This window comes from Austrofundulus limnaeus, unplaced genomic scaffold (genome assembly GCF_001266775.1).
Source record: "Austrofundulus limnaeus strain Quisiro unplaced genomic scaffold, Austrofundulus_limnaeus-1.0 Scaffold7, whole genome shotgun sequence".
In the NCBI taxonomy this organism is placed as follows: domain Eukaryota; kingdom Metazoa; phylum Chordata; class Actinopteri; order Cyprinodontiformes; family Rivulidae; genus Austrofundulus; species Austrofundulus limnaeus.
Window position 1 is genome coordinate 5,233,271 of NW_013952409.1, and position 17,982 is coordinate 5,251,252.

The 17,982-nt window shown below is 40.9% G+C and overlaps 1 protein-coding gene and 2 long non-coding RNA genes across 4 annotated transcripts in view; 1 reads left to right on the top strand and 2 right to left on the bottom strand.

Moving 5' to 3' along the window:
* Window positions 1-685: 685 nt before the first annotated feature.
* On the bottom strand, window positions 686-1,793 carry LOC106537003 (uncharacterized). The gene is made up of 3 exons (XR_001312597.1): window positions 1,176-1,793; window positions 889-1,034; window positions 686-794 (listed from the first exon to the last, which is right to left on the bottom strand). It is a non-coding gene; the product is annotated as an uncharacterized LOC106537003 (long non-coding RNA).
* A 3,443-nt stretch (window positions 1,794-5,236) lies between these two features.
* On the top strand, window positions 5,237-17,562 carry dyrk4 (dual-specificity tyrosine-(Y)-phosphorylation regulated kinase 4). The gene is made up of 14 exons (XM_014034351.1): window positions 5,237-5,731; window positions 8,824-8,907; window positions 9,986-10,138; window positions 10,527-10,677; window positions 10,892-11,055; window positions 12,178-12,314; window positions 12,892-13,032; window positions 13,725-13,863; window positions 14,031-14,112; window positions 14,236-14,408; window positions 16,115-16,175; window positions 16,280-16,409; window positions 16,534-16,691; window positions 16,798-17,562. Exons 1-14 carry the CDS (start codon window positions 5,711-5,713, stop codon window positions 17,049-17,051), a joined length of 1,848 nt encoding a protein of 615 aa, XP_013889805.1. The 5' UTR covers window positions 5,237-5,710; the 3' UTR covers window positions 17,052-17,562.
* Window positions 13,814-17,982, bottom strand: part of LOC106536993 (uncharacterized) — a 12,160-nt gene continuing 7,991 nt past the window's right edge. For both annotated transcript variants that reach the window (XR_001312594.1, XR_001312596.1), the window contains exons 2-3: window positions 16,841-16,921; window positions 13,814-13,901 (exon numbers count right to left, since the gene is read on the bottom strand). This is a non-coding gene — a long non-coding RNA (uncharacterized LOC106536993). The remainder of the gene's footprint in view (window positions 13,902-16,840; window positions 16,922-17,982) is intronic.

Here is a 17,982-nt window from a genome sequence, read left to right on the forward strand (position 1 = left end):
GTGTACCATCTTCTGACCATGTCCATCCCTTTATGACCACAGTGTACCATCTTCTGATGGCTACTTCCAGCAGGTGAACGCTCCACGTCAAAAAGCATGAATCATCTCAGACTGGTTTCTTAAACACAACAATGAGTTCACTGTACTCAAATGGCCTCCACAGTCACCAGATCTCAATCCAATAGAGCATCTTTGGGATGTGGTGGAACGGGAGATTCGCATCATGGATGTGCAGCCGACAAATCTGTGGCAACTGTGTGATGCCATCATGTCAACATGGACCAAAATCTCTGAGGAATGCTTCCAGCACTTTGTTGAATCTATGCCACGAAGAATTGAGGCAGTTCTGAAGGCAAAAGAGGGTCCAACCCGTTACTAGCGTGGTGTACCTAATAAAGTGGCCGGTGAGTGTATATCTAATATGAAGTGACATTCATGTCTAATGTATAAGGCACAATTGAACCTGTTTGTCATGGCATGTGTGTGTGAGTGTGTGTTTTTGTCAGTGTGTGAACTTGACCTATATCTGACATGGTGACAGGCTGTAACTAAGAAGCCCTGCTGCGCCTCTAAAACTGCAGATGGTGCAGCGCAGCTCCCAGCCAGGTCAAACTACCCCCGTGCCTCTCTGCCAAAAGACAAGAGACGCGGGCATTGTCTGCTTCRGCTGCCAGCTCACCTTTCCTCCGTTCGCTTCGTGTGACGCCTGCCAGTGTGTCTTAGAAACACTTATCTGAGCCGGTGTAGCATGTCCAACACCTGTTTCTGCGCAGATCTGCCTGACGGCTCATGGGCTGAAACGAATGGAAACGAGCAGCTGTGAGATGACTCAYGTTCATTTTTATGAGCTGAAAACTTAAAGTGAAGAAAACAGAATAGCTACTGTACCTCTGCTGCTTACAGAGTCCAAACTTGCTGACTGGGCAGTAATGGAATACAGTACCCCGTTGCTTCAAGCTACAGAAATAGCAACATTTTTCCTGTCACTGAAACATGGTGATTTACAGATTGTATTTTTGGCAGAKGGGTGGGACCTGTGTGAGCAGAAAATACTAGTGCTTATTTCATCTGGTATGAAAACAACATGTAAAACGAAATGTTGCCTAATAACCTGAGGTTGAATCGACACTGATCTTTGAGTCGATCAGTAAAGAAGAAACTATGAAAGAGTTTACCCCTCGCTGTTTAAATCTTTCTGTTTTCTGCTGCTGCGTGCAGCAGGCAGGAGGCCAGGGCTGGCTGAGGTGGGATGAGGTAAGCTATTTGTCAGCAAGTTCGAAGCATCCCACGAGGAGCTGTGGCAGCTCTAAAGCAGGAGGAGAAGGGCAAAAAAAAAAGGATGGGGGTGAGCAGATAAGTAGAAGAAAGTAGAGAATATTACRTCCCAGTGGTTTTTGTTTCTGGGATACAGTGGTGAGCGGGGAGAGCGAGAAGATGCAGGTGTCAGTTGAACCTCATGGGAGGCCTATTAGAGCAGAACCCCCTCCCCATCTGACTTCCTCAGCCCCGTGAAGAGCTCACCTGCAAGCATCTGTAGAGTGCCTTTCTCTCCTTGTCTCTCTAGTCCCCTCATAGCACCAACCCACTCTGCTCCCAGAGGTACTTTTTTTTTTACAGGAAACTAAGTGTAAGGCACCTGCTGCTTTGTCTCCGGCTCAGGATGGGTTCCCAGGTGAGTCCCATCCGTACGTCAGAGCGCTGCCTTACCAATTACAGCCAGAGCATCCTCTCGCTGTCTGCCGGCTGTGTGCCATATATCCTTGGAGCAGAGGAGAAGAAAAAAAATTGCAGGAACAGCAAAGAGCTGAATAAACAGAGACTCTGGGATGTAACCTCATATCAATAAATGATGCAGAGAGTCCTGAGCGCAGAGGAGAGATGTGAGGAATCCACATTAAGAACCCTGAAACTCAGCACACTGATGATCGAAGTTCTCTGCCTGGACGTTCCGTCGTCATTAAGTGGAAACTAGGAACAGAACTTTGGGTCCTTCACAATCATCTTCCAACCCAGAGAGGATGTCTGTTTTATCTGCTGACTAATTACGGAGCCTCTGGCTGGAAATGGTTTCAAGAGGTTGAGATGGACTTCGGGGTGCGGTTGTGACAGCATGGGGGAGATGTGCGATGTGGGACGACGGGACCTCACCTGGCTGCTGTGGTTTTAGCCTCCTTCAGGGCTGCTGCTGGGGCAGAAACAGGAGAGTCCAGCCTGAGGTACAGACCAGTTTATATTTATGTTACATTCCTGTTCTGAATTTTCTCACAGAACTGCTCACAGGTCACCTCATTTATTTTTATGTTAGCCATGTTTTGCTCCATTAATTCTTTGGTACTGCATCTGCATTGTTTTGTCTCCTGGTGATAAAGGCACAAAGCAATAATGACTCTGTGTTTCAGTTTCTAGGTTTTAATACTTTGTTCTGCAGCTTTTTATTTATTGTGCAAAGTTACAAAAGTATTGTTCATAAAATCATCTTATTGTGCAGGTAGAATTTTTTTTATTTTTAATTAAATATGTTCTTCTGTGTATCAATTTGTAACAGTTCTTCTGAAGTGGTAAAACGTACTCATGGCGTTCCTCAGGGTTCCATTCTTGGCCCACTGCTATTTTCTATTTACATGCTGCCTCTGGGTCAAATTATTCACAAATAAAATGTATCTTTTCATTTTTATGCAGATGATAACCAGACATATTTATCTATTGATCCTTCAGATCTATCGGCTCTAAACATACTAAGTTCTTGTCTCACCGATATTAAGGTCTGGATGTCCGATAATTATTTATTTTTAAACAATAATAAAACTGAGGTGTTGGTTTTAGGTCCTAAGGTTTATAGAGACCCTATAATTAAAGTTCTTAATTCTTCAGGTTTTAATTGCTCTCATGAGGCTAGAAACTTTGGAGTAGTTCTGAATTCGGATCTGAGTTTGACTAAACATTTTAATAATAGTATTAAAACTGGCTTCTATCACATCAGAAATATTGCCAAATTAAGATCAATTACCTCATTTGCAGATGCTAAATCACTCATTCATGCTTTTATTTTTGTCGTCTTGATTATTGCAATTCTCTGTTTATTGGTCTGCCTAAAAAAAAACTTCAACGCCTACAATTAGTACAAAATACAGTAGCCAGAGTCCTCACTAAATCCCAGAAGTATGATCATATCACTCCTGTTCTTGCTTCTTTACACTGGCTACCTGTGGTTTTCAGGATTGATTTTAAGATTGCATTGATAGTTTTTAAATCACTGAATGGACTTGCACCGTCTTATATTTCAGAATTACTTACACTATATATACCACAGCGACCTCCGAGATCATCTGATCAGTCACTACTTAGCACCCAGAGTAAGACTACAGACAGATGGCTATAGAGCCTTTTCTGTTATGGAATGCACTGCCACTTTATATCAGACAAGCTTCTTCATTGTCCTCTTTTAAATCTCTTTTAAAAACATTATTATGAGTTGGCTTTTAATTGTTGACCTTTGCATGTTTTATTTTTATTTTGTGCCATGTTTCTTATGTGTTTTGATTCTATTATATTATTTAAAGCACTTTGTAACTGAGTTTTGAAAGGTGCTATACAAATAAATGTATCTATCTATCTAAATGTTCACGTTGTGAGAAACAAAAGCTCAAAGTTGCAGTTGTAACCAAGGGTTTATTTTAAAAATGTTTCCAACACAGCTTTTTCCAGACGACAGGGTTTAAAGGAGCACTTCCACCTCATCCAGCAGGACCTGCTGTATATCTTCATGATCTAATCATAAATGTTCAGTTTTTAGGTTGTTTTGATTTGCAAAGGAATAAGGCAATATATAACTGGAGCATAATAAAAAGAGCAACAGAAGAGGCTTCATTGGTAGTTACTTGTTTCTAAAGCTGCAGCTGATTAGTGAAGTGGCCTCTGTTGCATAACAGCATCATCTTATCATATTCATCTCCTGTTGTGGGCTAATCATCACATGGAGCCAGGCCAGTGACTTGTTTTCCTCCTGCGCTGGGGATTAGTCACTGGAAAACAAATAGATTTGCGTAACTGTGTTAGAGCAGATTTGCTTATTTTTCTTTTTAGTCCCATCAAACTAGCAAATAATATTAAATATGTCTCGCAAAACAGAGTTATCAGCTTCTGCAGCTTTAAATGCTTTTGTTAATTGTATGAATTCTGTTTTGACTTCATTGTTTTCCTGATTTTGGACAGCGGTGGAGTGGTTAGTTGTCCTGTAACTGGAGGGTTGACACTTCTCCCGCCTTGCCTACTGATGGTGGTCAGAGGGTCCGGTGGCGCTGGTGCATGGCAGCCCTGCCCCTGTCAGTGTGCCCCAGGGCAGCTGTGGCTACAATGTAGCTTACCACCATCAGTGTGTGAATGTGTCTGTGAATGGGTGAAGCGTAAAGAGATTTGGGGGTCCATATGGGGCTTGATAAAGTGCTAAATAAGTTCAGATCATTTACTGTTTTGTTTGTTGTGTTTTTTGCAACTAAACTGTAAAAACATACGTTTTTTTTTTACTTCAGACATGTTGCCTTTTAGAAATCTGCGTTACCATACTCTGTTTTAGGTCTTTTTATTTACTTTTGGCTTTCAGATAGCATGTGATTACTTTTAGGTAGCCTATGGCTACTTTTGGCTTTATCCAGTTTTTGCTACTATTAGCTCCTATACCCAGTCTTTTGATACTTTAAAGTATGCACTAGCTTTTTGCAGAATTTTATTGCTTTTAGCTAACATTTTGCTGCTTTAAGGCGCTCGCTTCTGTTTTGTTATAGTTCTTTTGCAACGTTTAGCTTTTTGCTGTTTGCTTCCTTTGCATTTAGCTACTTTTAGATTGGTAGTATTCTGCTACTTGTTGCTGTAACAGCTCAGATTTAGCTTTTGCAGCAAAATTTCAGCAGCCATTCAGCACACTGGAGTTTTGCTGAAAATGCAATTCCTCTATAGTTTCATGCATCTTTATTAAACTATTTTTTGTCTTTCTTTTTAAATGAGCAATGAAACATTTTATTTTTCTTCTCTGGAAAAAAAAAGTCAAAATATCACACATGTCTGAGGAAAGCTTAGCATTTCCCTGATGACAGGCAGGCAGACTACATGATGTGCATTTGCTCATACTGGGGGAGCGAGCAGCATGCATAACATTTACTGTGTTTCAAGTGCGCTCAAGCAGAGCGCGGCCACGATGTGCGTGCGTCTGTGCGTCAGTGTGGACCCCCCCCCCCCCCCCCTCTCTCTCTCTCTCTCTCTCTCTCTCTCTCTCTTTGCGTTCAGTGTTAGAGCATCAGCCACAATAAGCATGGTGTAGGTGGACCACACAGCAGACAAAAACGTGAATCTATATCGGGACTGGCCCAGCTGTCAGCAGAATCTGAACAGGTGGTTCCTTCAGTGGCTCAGCGGGACGCGTCAGGGCACAGAGACCCTCAGCAGCTTGTGGCGCTCACTAATCCCCTCTCTGACGACAGCGCATTACCCAGCGCACGTAAAACCAGGAGAGCGGCAGGTTTGGGTTGGGGAAACCTCCTCACTCGTCGGGATTTTACTCCTCAGAGTGGATTCGGTCGCGAGGACCGTTTTGTGAAGCTTGTAGCTTTTTGTTCTTGCTGCCGGCCTGACAGAGTTTGGATATTATGACTCTCTGCTGGATTTGATCGTTTCTTCGGAGAGTCTCAAGTGCCAAGACTGAGACTGAGAACACAGCATGCTGCCAGAAATAAATAAGGTGAGGCATTGTGGCTGCTTGTTGATGAAACAGCCTTTAACTGGTACATTACTAATTAGAGTTATTTTATACTGGAGTCAGGTTGGCTGCTTTCTTCTCAATTTTCCAATCTATGGTCACAGTTACATATGAGTTCACTATTTTTCTTCACTTTGTGTCACTTAATTTCTGATCACATGGGTTTTTTTGTCTTGATTTTAAAAAATTAGATATTTCTCCACACGTATGACTAATTTTTCAGGTTTACGGTATGTTTTGACTAAATGACCACTTCATCGTGTGTTGATTCAGTTTTAAGGTGTTTTAACTTTGAAATCGTTTCAATTTTTCATCCAAAACTCATATTGTGGGGTTGGCTTCTTGCTTCTGAAAGCATGCCAAGTTACAATAAAAAAAACCCATCTGATCCATTTCTATTTCAGTTGAAATTTAGTCCACTTATTTCAGTGTTTGTTGTGCTGACAGATGCCATAAGTCTAAATGTGTTCGGGTGTATTTTTCACCCCGTACATGGAAAGTGATAAATTTAACCAGGGCTTTCTTTGTCTTTCTTTTTCTTTTTTTTTTTTCCTTTTTTTGTGAGCTCCAAAAAATAAATCTGTAATGGCCAAAACTCGTGTTAATATGGGTTAATCCGGAGTTGTTTATTCTTTGCAAGTGTCAGTTTTTTGCCATTGGCTCCCATTGAATGATGTGTAATTTAAAATAAAATGGATACAGTGATTTAAAACTGAAAAGTGACCCTCTGATACGTGATATTGTGAGCAAACACAGTTTTACAGTTTGTTGATGTTGACTTTGCCCCTGATTTTATTGCTTCGGTTTGACCTTCTGACCAACTGACCTTTCCAGAGGCCGAGCTGTTCTCACACGTTTGCACGGATCAAAAGGCCTGCAGCCACATGCACGGAGTCAGCGTTGCAGATAAATGTTTTTCTTGGGCTTGGTGGTGTTGAATTATCTAACTTTGCATTTGAACGTAAGAACAAATATTCAGAGACATTTTGTCCTAATCTGTATTTGTATTATATATAAACCAATTTTTACAAACCTGATTTTAACGTAACGCCCTCATTTTTACARTGTAGGGGTGTTTTACTTTTTTTTATTGTAGAAATCTTCTCACTTCTTCCTAAAAACTTGAAGAAATGATCATCTGAACTACAATTTTCAGCTGTCTTGGAGCTGATCTGGATGTGAAACAGATGAATAGGAAGAATGATTTATCCGTGTCACGTGTCAACAGGTCATTGGCTCCGTGCTCCTTWTAGCTTACAGCAAACCTTCACAGGTGTCGTTACCAGAAGCCAACCTGCYACAGTGACCCACATGGCTCCTGCTGTCACTCACTGAACCCCGGAGTTCGTAACATGAYGACACATTTGTACCACTTGTGTGGTTACATGCAGTTTCGCCCATTGAACAATTAGACCGACTTCTTTTTGGAGCGCTGTTGCCATATGTCTGTGTGGAGTTTGCATGTTCTCCTTGTTTTTGCACGGGWTTTCTCAGGGTACAGTCCAAAAAACATGCATGTTTTGGCTGCCTTATCTCAATAGGATTTCCTTGGTTAAATAAAAMGTGAGTGTTTCGTCCAACGTCACGAGTTTAAAAAGTTTGTTTTATCTGAGGAGGATTCAWTTTGATCAAAAAKAAAAAAATAAGTAGGTCCTCTGGATGGGTTCTTCTTTAGTGAAACGTTTCGTCTCTCCTCCAAGAGACTTMTTCAGTCTGATGAGTTCCAGGTGAACTCAGCCATAAAAGCACTGCCTCCACATGGACAAACAGGTTAGTCACATGCAAAAGAGGGCCATCACTGAACAATAGGCTTGATCAGCTCTATTGTTCATAGAGGGTCATGTGACCCATCACCTGACTTATTGGCTTGGATGCTGTGGTTCTTACGTGTCGTGTCATGTGTATGTAGTGMATGCAGGCGGGGCTCAAAGTCCCTTGTTTTTGTTTTTTTCCCCCTTTGTGTTACTTATCGTTGGGGCCCCGATTCACACCTTTGGCTCACTTTAGGGGACTTTGAGCCCCGCCTGCATTCACTACATGCACATGGCACGACACCTAAGAACCACAGCATCCAAACTAATAAGGCAGGTGATGGGTCACATGACCCTCTATGAACAATAGAGCTRATCAAGCCTATTGTTAGTCAATGACCCTCTTTTGCATGTGACTAACCTCTTTGTCCACCATGAGGAGGCAGTGTTTATAAGGCTGAGTTCACCTGAAACTCATCAGACTGAAGAAGTCTCTTGGAGGAGAGACGAAACGTTTCACTAAAGAAGAACCCATCCAGAGGACCTACTAATTTTTTYYTTTTKRWTTTTTTTYCTACCTGGATTACTGAGATGCATCAGGACGATTCATTTTGATGTTTTATTCTTTCAGCTTTTAAGATAAATCTTGTGTARCAGCTGCAAACAGCACATCACTTATCCTGAACAGCTCATCCCTAACAGGTGCTCAGATGGAGTTCTGCACAAATACCTGCCTGAGCTTAGATGGTTCCACACTGATTGGTACGGCACGTGTAAGCCAGTTTAATCATCCCAGATTTTATTTATTTCAGGAAGTATTTAATGCTTCCCTTCCAACACATTCTTACAAACTGACCTGCAGGGTGCTGGGGCACGTGTGCGCCTCCTGGCAGGCACATGYGCGCGCACTGCAGCTGTAACTAAGACAGAGCGTGCTGGAAAGCGAGAGGATCGTTGTTGCTGGGTTTTTTTGCTGAAGTGATCTATTTTAGGATCACAGTGTATTTTTTTTCTTCTTGCTAGTCTGGTTTTAACCCAGCTCAGATGCCCCTGAGAGGCGGCGTGTTGCTGAAGAGACCGGAGAATCCAGCCGGCACAAAACCGCAAACGTTTCCTTCAGAATTTCACTGCTTCACTTTGTTAATTTAAGTGTGAGGGAATCTGATTTGAGAAACTCTGTTATAATGCATCAATCTATATAAATGTCTGCAGTAGAGAAATATAATTATATGGTTATAAATATGGATTTGTTCGAAATTAAAAGGCAGCTACCTTCCTCTTTTATTGTTCCTGTTTTCTGAATGACTTTTGTTTCTCCCACAGGCAACACGACCAGAGGCCTTCCCTCACCCTCACAGACTCCCAGCAGAAGGCAGCCGTATTGGAACAAACCGCTCCTGTTCACAGGTCAGTGCCCTCCGCTCCATGCATGATGCTGTTACAGCTGACACACACACAGAACATATTGCACCAACAATACCATCTTTCCCCTCCTGCTTGAGGTGTGCAACAGAAAATTCCTCTTTTAAACAATGAGGCACGGCAGTTTTATGTGCTCAGGACCATCGTAGGGCATCTCAAAGTGCTTTAGGGAAATACATTTATTCTATTCATAACGCTAGAAGTCTGATTTTAAGAGAAAAATCCCAAATAATTATCATATTTGGATAACAGATAGAAACAATGAGATTTTCTTGCATAAAAGTCGATGWAAGTGTCTTTACATTTTTTTAATACAAAAAGTTTTCTTAGTTATGCACAGGTATGTAACTGTGACTTAGTTGCCTGTTGAGGCAGGTGCTTGGGACTATATTTAGCTCCGTCTTSATGCGTCATGACCAAGTTAGCAAATCCTACTGCAGCTCCTAAAAAATAAACATCTGCAGCAAAGAAAAGCATTTATGTTGAGTTTTGTTAATAATGTATATGCAAAACGTTAGCAGTGTACGGGGTATCAGATTGCATATAAAGGGGATAATATCATTTCAACGTGTCCTCTTGTCGTACAGGAATAATGGTTAAATTAATCCAGAGATTCTGGCAAAACACAGAGGTTTAATTTTGCTCCTCACTGACAAGGCTGAGCTTTGCAGGGCTGCAACACGTGTAATCGTGCTCTGAGAGCAACTGCAGTGTCAATCAGAGAAAAGCAGGATCACCTCCCCCACGAAGCCTCCACAGACAGACCCTGTCAAGGCCCGGCCTGATGAGGCTTTGTCCCCATTTTACCTTCAGCCTGACAAGTAATTCCAGTCGCTTCCCTGCTGGAGGGTCTCGGTCACCTGAGCCTGCGTGTAGACAGGGAAACCAAAATTTAGGAGAAACTCTGATCCACAGACTTGTGAACAAAATGCTTTTGCAGAAAGAATAAAACTGTCCCTAAAATCTGCGAAAATGTCTTAGTTTTGTTTCTCTGCAATTGTCTTTTTTAGTTAGTTATTCAGTAAACTGAATCATTTTGGGATCCTCTGATTTCCTCTGACAGAAGTTTGTCTCTGGTGTGGGGACCCTGCCTCAGCTCGAGCCACCGGTGGTCCAGGTGGTGGTCAGCAACGCCAAAAACCAGCACCAGCAGTCCGACAACATCCTGCCCCAAATCGCCAACAAAGGGAGTCAACACAACTATCAGACAAACACAGTGAGACCCTTGTTTTTTAATCTTTTGTAACATTTTTCGTGAACCTTGCAATGAATCACTACAAAAAATAAAAACAATAGAATAGAATAGAATAGAATAGAATAGAATAGAATAGAATAGAATAGAATAGAATAGAATAGAATAGAAAAATTATAGCATGAGCACATTGGAATTCTTGTGCATTTCTCCAACTCAAAAAATGGTAAGAAACATAAAAATATTCACTATAATAAAAAATATGGTAAAATAAATATAAAAAATAGACACAAGTACATTAAATTACTATAAATAAATAGTAATTGATATTGCAAAATKAATGTATAAATGTTGCCTGTGGTAGTTTTTTGCTGATAATACAAATTAATTCTGCCTTTTTTTTTGTAACCAGGTTGAGAGGCCAAAGCAAACGCAGCCGTTCAACATGCGGTTTGGCACAGCRATGGATAAAGTGCCGGTTTCTCGCAACAGCAAGAATTTCAGCACCAAGGTGGAGACGGAGAAGGCGTACGAGGGTCAAAGGTTACCCATGTCACCCACAGGTACAGGCACAGATCACAATGTAACAGAATCTCCTTGGCCTGGAAATGCGGTTCCACGCTCTCCTTTTATTGTAGGTGTTCACATGTAATATTTTATCCTGGCGAACTCAAAATAACACGTTGGCATTAATAAATAACCACTCACAATCCTCTGCATTTGGCTTCATCGGCACACCAGTGACTCATCTTGTCCTCCTCTAACTTCCTGTTGCAGAGGCAATAAACAATTTTAAAGAGCGCATGACAGATTTCGAGCAAGAAGAAATCAACGATTACGCAGAGGTCTGGTTCTTGGGTCTGGGCTCCCAGAAAATCGAGGGTTCCCAAGGTTCTGCGCAGAACAACGGATATGATGACGAGCACGGGAGCTAYGTCCGGGTAAGATCTTTGACAAATAAAGGGGTTTGTTGGTGGTCTCGTAGATTCTTTTCAAATTCATATTGTTTTTTTTGAACGATATACATGAAATCTACAGAGAGGGATTAGGGCCACKGAAAAGCACAAAAAAATCATTCTGAGGAAAAAAAAGACCCAATTCTGACTTATACAAATTATTCAGATATATATACACTTTATTGCTTCTTACAAGATGATAATAAATCATATGACCGGATGCCTTCACATGACCTCAATCGAGCAGCTGAATCCAAAAACCCAGCGTGGATCACGGCCCACTTTATTGTTGAATAAACAATAAACCCGACTAAGGTCACAAACCCTGAAACGACAGGCTTCTATGAGTTTGTTATCTGATTGGTAGTTTTGTGCCACTGCAGGAGCTGTAATAACGAGCGGTTTAAGGCTGAATGATTGACTATTATTCAGACTCTCATGTGTCTTTAGAGGCTCACCTTGCTGTCACAGGTGTGACTGACAGTCACAGAAAAACCAGTTTAGCTCAATAATTACTTTGTAAATATGATATTAATATGATATTAATATCATGTTGCACTAAAAGCTACAAAAACACATTTTAATCATTCAAATTTATTTTCATTATTGTTTTGTTTTTTTCTTATAATACGAAAGTTATCTCTAGACTGAAATTTTCTGAGAYGAATTGGTGACTCAAACTTGACTTCAAAAATATAACTTTTCTATTGTAGCTTCATTGAATTTTGAGTACTTGTGACCAACAAGTCGAGCAACAGTCTTTTCAAAGACAATATCTTCAAATCATTTCTTATTTTGGTGAGCACAATTTGCAAATTTGGCCATGCACATTAACTCAACTAGCTTTGTGCCCACTTTGGTAACCATGTTTGTGATTCAATCTACTGAAGTACATGAAATACAATTAGAAAAAAAAATAGTTGCACAAATTTTTAAACATGTTTAACATTAAACAGACAGAACAGCTGCCTTGTGGATGCTACGCACCAACCAGTCTCAGCCTAGTTTGATATTTAAGCAGGATAAAGCAAATAAAAAAACAGTAGATGATAATTAGTATTCCAGTAATACTGCTTAATATTCAGTGCTCTTCCTGTGTTCTTCCAGGTGCTGCACGATCATGTTGCATACAGATTTGAAGTTCTTGAGGTGATCGGGAAAGGCTCCTTTGGGCAGGTCCTAAAATGCCTGGACCACAAGACCAACGAACTTGTAGCCATAAAGATGATTCGCAATAAGAAAAGGTTCAAGCTTCATCRCTTTTTTATTYCTGATTATTTAAATTTTCCAAAAAAYATGGAATAATTTACTTAAAATATTTTTTGCTTTTAAATCATGCTAAGGAATGAATCATTTGTGGTTTATAGGGAGTAATCTTTAGGCATTTATTTGAGATCTGATGGAGTGTTTTAAGATTTTCCCACATGCCGGCACTGTGATYGGTTTACATTTTATGAGTATGCCAATTTGTCGGGACCAGATTTAGCCGTGTGGAAGTTGGTGCCTCGTGGTGTTATCTTACCTGTACTTCCTTACTGAGGATCTTATTGGCCACAAACGCTCGAGTGCTGTTAGTTAGATCCAGGACTATTTGGGCCTTGACCCTCCTTCAATAATGCAGAAAACAAAAAGGTGTAAAATGCTGCGGCACCGCTTCAGGAAACTTCCATTTCCTGCTAAAAAAGTGATTGTTTTTCTTTAACAGTGCAATTCTTTTTTAAGTAGAAGAACTCTGTTTTTTTTTTTATTCTGGATTACTTCATTCAAAAATCCATTTTTGGTGGATTATCGGGATTTTAACGCTCACAAATGTGTCAACAGGTTTCACCACCAGGCTTTGGTTGAGCTGAAGATCCTGGAAGTGATAAAGAAGAAAGACAAAGACAATCTACACAACGTCATTCACATGAAGGAGTACTTTTACTTCCGCAACCACCTTTGCATCTCCTTCGAGCTCCTGGGGTTAGTACACGCACAAACATCCAGCGCGTGAACGAGCAGACCTGTGTGTAAACACTTAACTGAATAATTGATGTWTCTAATTGAAGGTGCGTCACTTTTACCTGGTACAAGAGCTGGGTGAGAACGCTGCTTCTCACCTGTCTCTGCCACTGCTAACACTTAACTATGCKTACGCAAGAGTCGAGTGATTGTATCTGAAGTCATTAAAGTTTAAGAATAATTGCCACATGTTCTATTTGAGGGGGCATCATTTTGTGTCGGTCTGGCTGAATGACCTTTAGGGGACAACTTGGACTTGCACCTTGTCTTATATTACTGTCATCGTATCCTTTAGTTAAGTTCCAGATCAGGGCCCCATCTCTTCCCCCCATCTTGCTTCATGGTGTGAAAGATCCCGTTACATCCTCTAAAGAAGTTTATGCTCACCACAAGCAGCAAGAAATATCAAGAGGAAACACTCTGTATCTGTCTGTGAAAGTTAGCACAATCAGCAGTTATTTTCTAGTATGTGCTGGACAGCAAGTCAACGTTTCATTGTGGCTGTTAAGTGACATCAAATTTAGCCGGCATCTCTTATTTTTGAAATAGCACACCTTTGTATGGATCAGCTTCATTTCCCCCTCGTTCAAAATATCCAACAGCCCGAGAAAATAAAAGGTTATAAATATTCTTACGTTTGTCTGATTTTCCAGGGTTAACTTGTACGAGCTCATCAAGAAGAACAACTTCCAGGGCTTCAGTCTGGCTCTGATTCGTCGCTTCGCCCACGCGCTTCTCAGGTGTCTGCAGATGCTGCACAGGGAGAAGATCATCCACTGCGATCTCAAGCCGGTACGGACGTTCATCGTCGTCAGTGTCGTACAAAAAGCCTGTTTGTAGAAAATAATGTTCATATCTTTGCAYTGATTCACTCTGCCATGTTTAAAACCTTTATGTTGAACACCATCTAGTGGACAGACACCATAACTGCACTTTTTGAATGTTTTCTTATAATTCAGGAGAACATTCTTCTCTCTCAGCGTGGGCCCGGGAACATCAAGGTGGTTGATTTTGGATCAAGCTGCTACGAACAACAGAGGGGTACGATGTAGACAGAACTACATTCTAATGAGGCTGCCAGTTCTATTTCTATCAACATAAAAATCTGAATGCATCTTCTCTTCGTTTCTCCTTGCTTTTTTCTTTTCCATTCACTTCCTGTAGTGTACACCTACATCCAGAGTCGCTTCTATCGCTCCCCTGAGGTCATACTGGGCCACCCTTACAGCATGGCCATCGACATGTGGAGTCTGGGCTGCATTCTCGCTGAGCTCTACACCGGCTATCCTCTCTTTCCAGGAGAGAGTGAAGTGGAGCAGATGGCGTGCATCATGGAGGTGTGGCATCAGAAACTACAGTGGGGAAAATAAGTATTTAGTCAGTCACCAATTGTGCAAGTTCTCCCACTTAAAAAGATGAGAGAGGCCTGTAATTGACATCATAGGTAGACCTCAACTATGAGAGACAAAATGTGAAAAAAAATTTGAGAAAATCATTTTGTCTGACTTTTAAAGAATTTTTTTGCAAATAATGGTAGAAAATAAGTATTTGGTCACCTACAAACAAGCAAGATTTCTGGCTGTCACAGACCTGTAACTTCTTTTTAAGAGGCTCCTCTTTCCCCCACTCATTACCTGTATTAATGGCACCTGTTTGAAGTCGTTAACAGWATAAAAGACACCTGCCCACAACCTCAAACAGTCACACCCCAAACTCCACTATGGTGAAGACGAAAGAGCTGCGGAGGACACCAGAAACCGAATTGTAGACCTGCACCAGGCTGGGAAGACTGAATCTGCAATAGGCAAGCAGCTTGGTGTGAAGAAATCTACTGTGGGAGCGATAATCAGAAAATGGAAGACATACAAGACCACTACTAATCTCCCTCGATCTGGGGCTCCACGCAAGATCTCAGCCCGTGGGGTCAAAATGATCACAAGAACGGTGAGGAAAAATCCCAGAACCACAAGGGGGGATCTAGTGAATGACCTGCAGAAAGCTGGGACCAATGTTACAAAGGCTACCATCAGCAACACACTACGACRCCAGGGACTCAGATCTTGCAGTGCCAGACGTGCCCCCCTGCTTAAGCCAGTCCATATCCAGGCACGTCTGAAGTTTGCTAGAGAGCATTTGGATGTTCCAGAAGAGTAATGGGAGAATGTCATATGGTCAGATGAAACCAAAGTAGAACTATTTGGTAAAAACACAACTCGTCGTGTTTGGAGGAAAGTGAATGCGGAGTTGCATCCAAAGAACACCATACCAACTGTGAAGCATGGGGGTGGCAACATCATGCTTTGGGGCTGTTTCTCTGTAAAGGGACCAGGACGACTGGTCCGTGTACATGAAAGAATGAATGGGGCCATGTATTGTGAGATTTTGGGTGCAAACCTCCTTCCATCAGCAAGGGCAATGAAGATGAAACGTGGCTGGGTCTTTCAGCATGACAATGATCCCAAGCACACTGCCAGGGCAACAAAGGAGTGGCTTCGTAAGAAACATTTCAAAGTCCTGGAGTGGCCTAGCCAGTCTCCCGATCTCAACCCCATCGAAAACCTTTGGAGGGAGTTGAAAGTCCGTGTTGCCCGCCGACAGCCCCAAAACATCACTGCTCTAGAGGAGATCTGCATGGAAGAATGGGCCAACATACCAGCAACAGTGTGTGCCAACCTTGTGAAGACTTACAGAAAACGTTTGACCTCTGTCATTGCCAACAAAGGATATACAACAAAGTATTGAGATGAACTTTTGTTATTGACCAAATACTTATTTTCCACCATTATTTGCAAAAAAATTCTTTAAAAGTCAGACAAAATGATTTTCTCAAATTTTTTTTCACATTTTGTCTCTCATAGTTGAGGTCTACCTATGATGTCAATTACAGGCCTCTCTCATCTTTTTAAGTGGGAGAACTTGCACAATTGGTGACTGACTAAATACTTATTTTCCCCACTGTAGCTAAACTAGATTATTTAGATCTTCTAACATAGTTGGTTTCTGCTTCTGTGTTTTAAAGAGTTCTGATGTTTGTATCGTCCAGGTTCTTGGAATGCCTCCAAACGATTTTGTTCAGTCAGCATCAAGGAGGAAGTTGTTCTTTGGTGAGAGGTTTTTCTTTGATTCGGAGCTTTTAGTGCAAGTTTATTTCAATGTGGAGGTTATACAGCAAACAATTTATTGATGTTTGCTTGCATTTTGCGTGCAGACTCCAAAGGAAACCCAAGGAACATCACTAACAGCAAAGGGAAGAAGCGGAAACCCAACTCCATAGAGCTGTCAGCTGCACTGAAAACTAACGATCCTTTGTTCTTAGATTTTATCCAACGATGCCTCGAGTACGTTTGAGCAAATCTGCCAAACAATCTTTAAACTCAACTTATTTGTGTTGCTTTGACTTTTAAATTTTAAAATTTTATTTGTAGTTTTGAAGAATGATGAAAGATGTGGGGTTTTTTTCAGTTGGGATCCAGCTAAACGCCTGAACCCTGATGAGGGATTACAGCACCAGTGGATTCTGGAAGGAAATTTCAACAAAGTCCGATCCAGAACCACGCCTACAGTCAAGAAAACCACAGACAGTTCCACCAACACAGACAAACAAGCTAACAGTAAGCTTGGTAAGGGCTCAATAGGCTTGCAGGTTTAAGCATAAAAGGTGCACCATTCTGATAAATTTTACCAAAACATGATTATAATAAACTCCTCTTGGTTTTAATCCTGCAGCAGAGAAAACCAGCTCAGAAAACAGCGGTAAGGACAAACTTACGAGGGACAGTTCATCAACTGGAACAAAGATGGTTTCTGTCGAGCGTCTACGGCCAATCGGGGCCTCGGCGGAGGAGGAGGTCTGCGAGGATGAAGTCATAAATACACAGCAGCAAGAAGGCAGTGGAGAGAGGCCCATTCACATCATCATCAAGCCTCAAGAGGAAATGAGCAAAGAGAGGAAAGACAGCCAGGAGCCTCCTCAGTGGTAGCAACTGAACCACCGGAGGAAATCTTGTTGCATTCATGAAGCATGGGAAAAATGAGAGACAGAAAGCTGTGTTTGTTTGGCTCTGGACTGTCGTTAAAAGAATAAAGAGCTTTAAAACGGCCGTATGTGATGTTGGAGAGAAGAGGTTGAACGTGAGTGTCATGGTTTGATTTACTGATTTAAAAACATCGATAAACAGAAGATCAACTGATCATCAGCAAAGAGGGACATACTCTGTTTATTAGTTAGAGTACACAGTTACAGTATATTGTTCTTTGTTTAGTGAAACAATTTTTTAGACAGTGTAATCATTTATTGGTTGTATTTTTAATGGAGTTGCGATGCGAGTTTTTTTGCAAGAATTCGATCATATTCAGTCACATTTGAGACACGAACAATCTGCCACATAAAAAACAGCTGTTTTCTGCATTACTGAATCCAGTCTTTGCTGTGCATTGAAAAACTTAAGTTTAACTCATAAAAACATAGCTAAATAAAAATAAGCCTGTTTAGAGTTGTCATAAAATCGGTTTTTGCATCATTAATTTCTTCAAGATATTATATTGTTTGTGAATATTTGTAGGACTGATTGCATTTAGGCTGAGCCAAATGCTTTTTTACAATAATTAATAGTTTTTACATACATTTCTATTGTGAATCAAGTTGATGACATGCAGTACTTGTTACTGTTTTTTCCTCGTTTATTGTGAAATATCGCCGAGCCTTGAGCAACTTTAACTAAATACACCATAAAAATGTATTTGTAATAGAATTTATTGTACATTTCTTGTATTTTATTATACATATGTACTACAGACATATTTACATTATGTTGAGGATTTAGACAAGGTTTTACTTGTTGTTACTGAATGAAATTATTGTGTTTGTCTGTTACTTCTAAAATACACACACACATATATACATACATATAT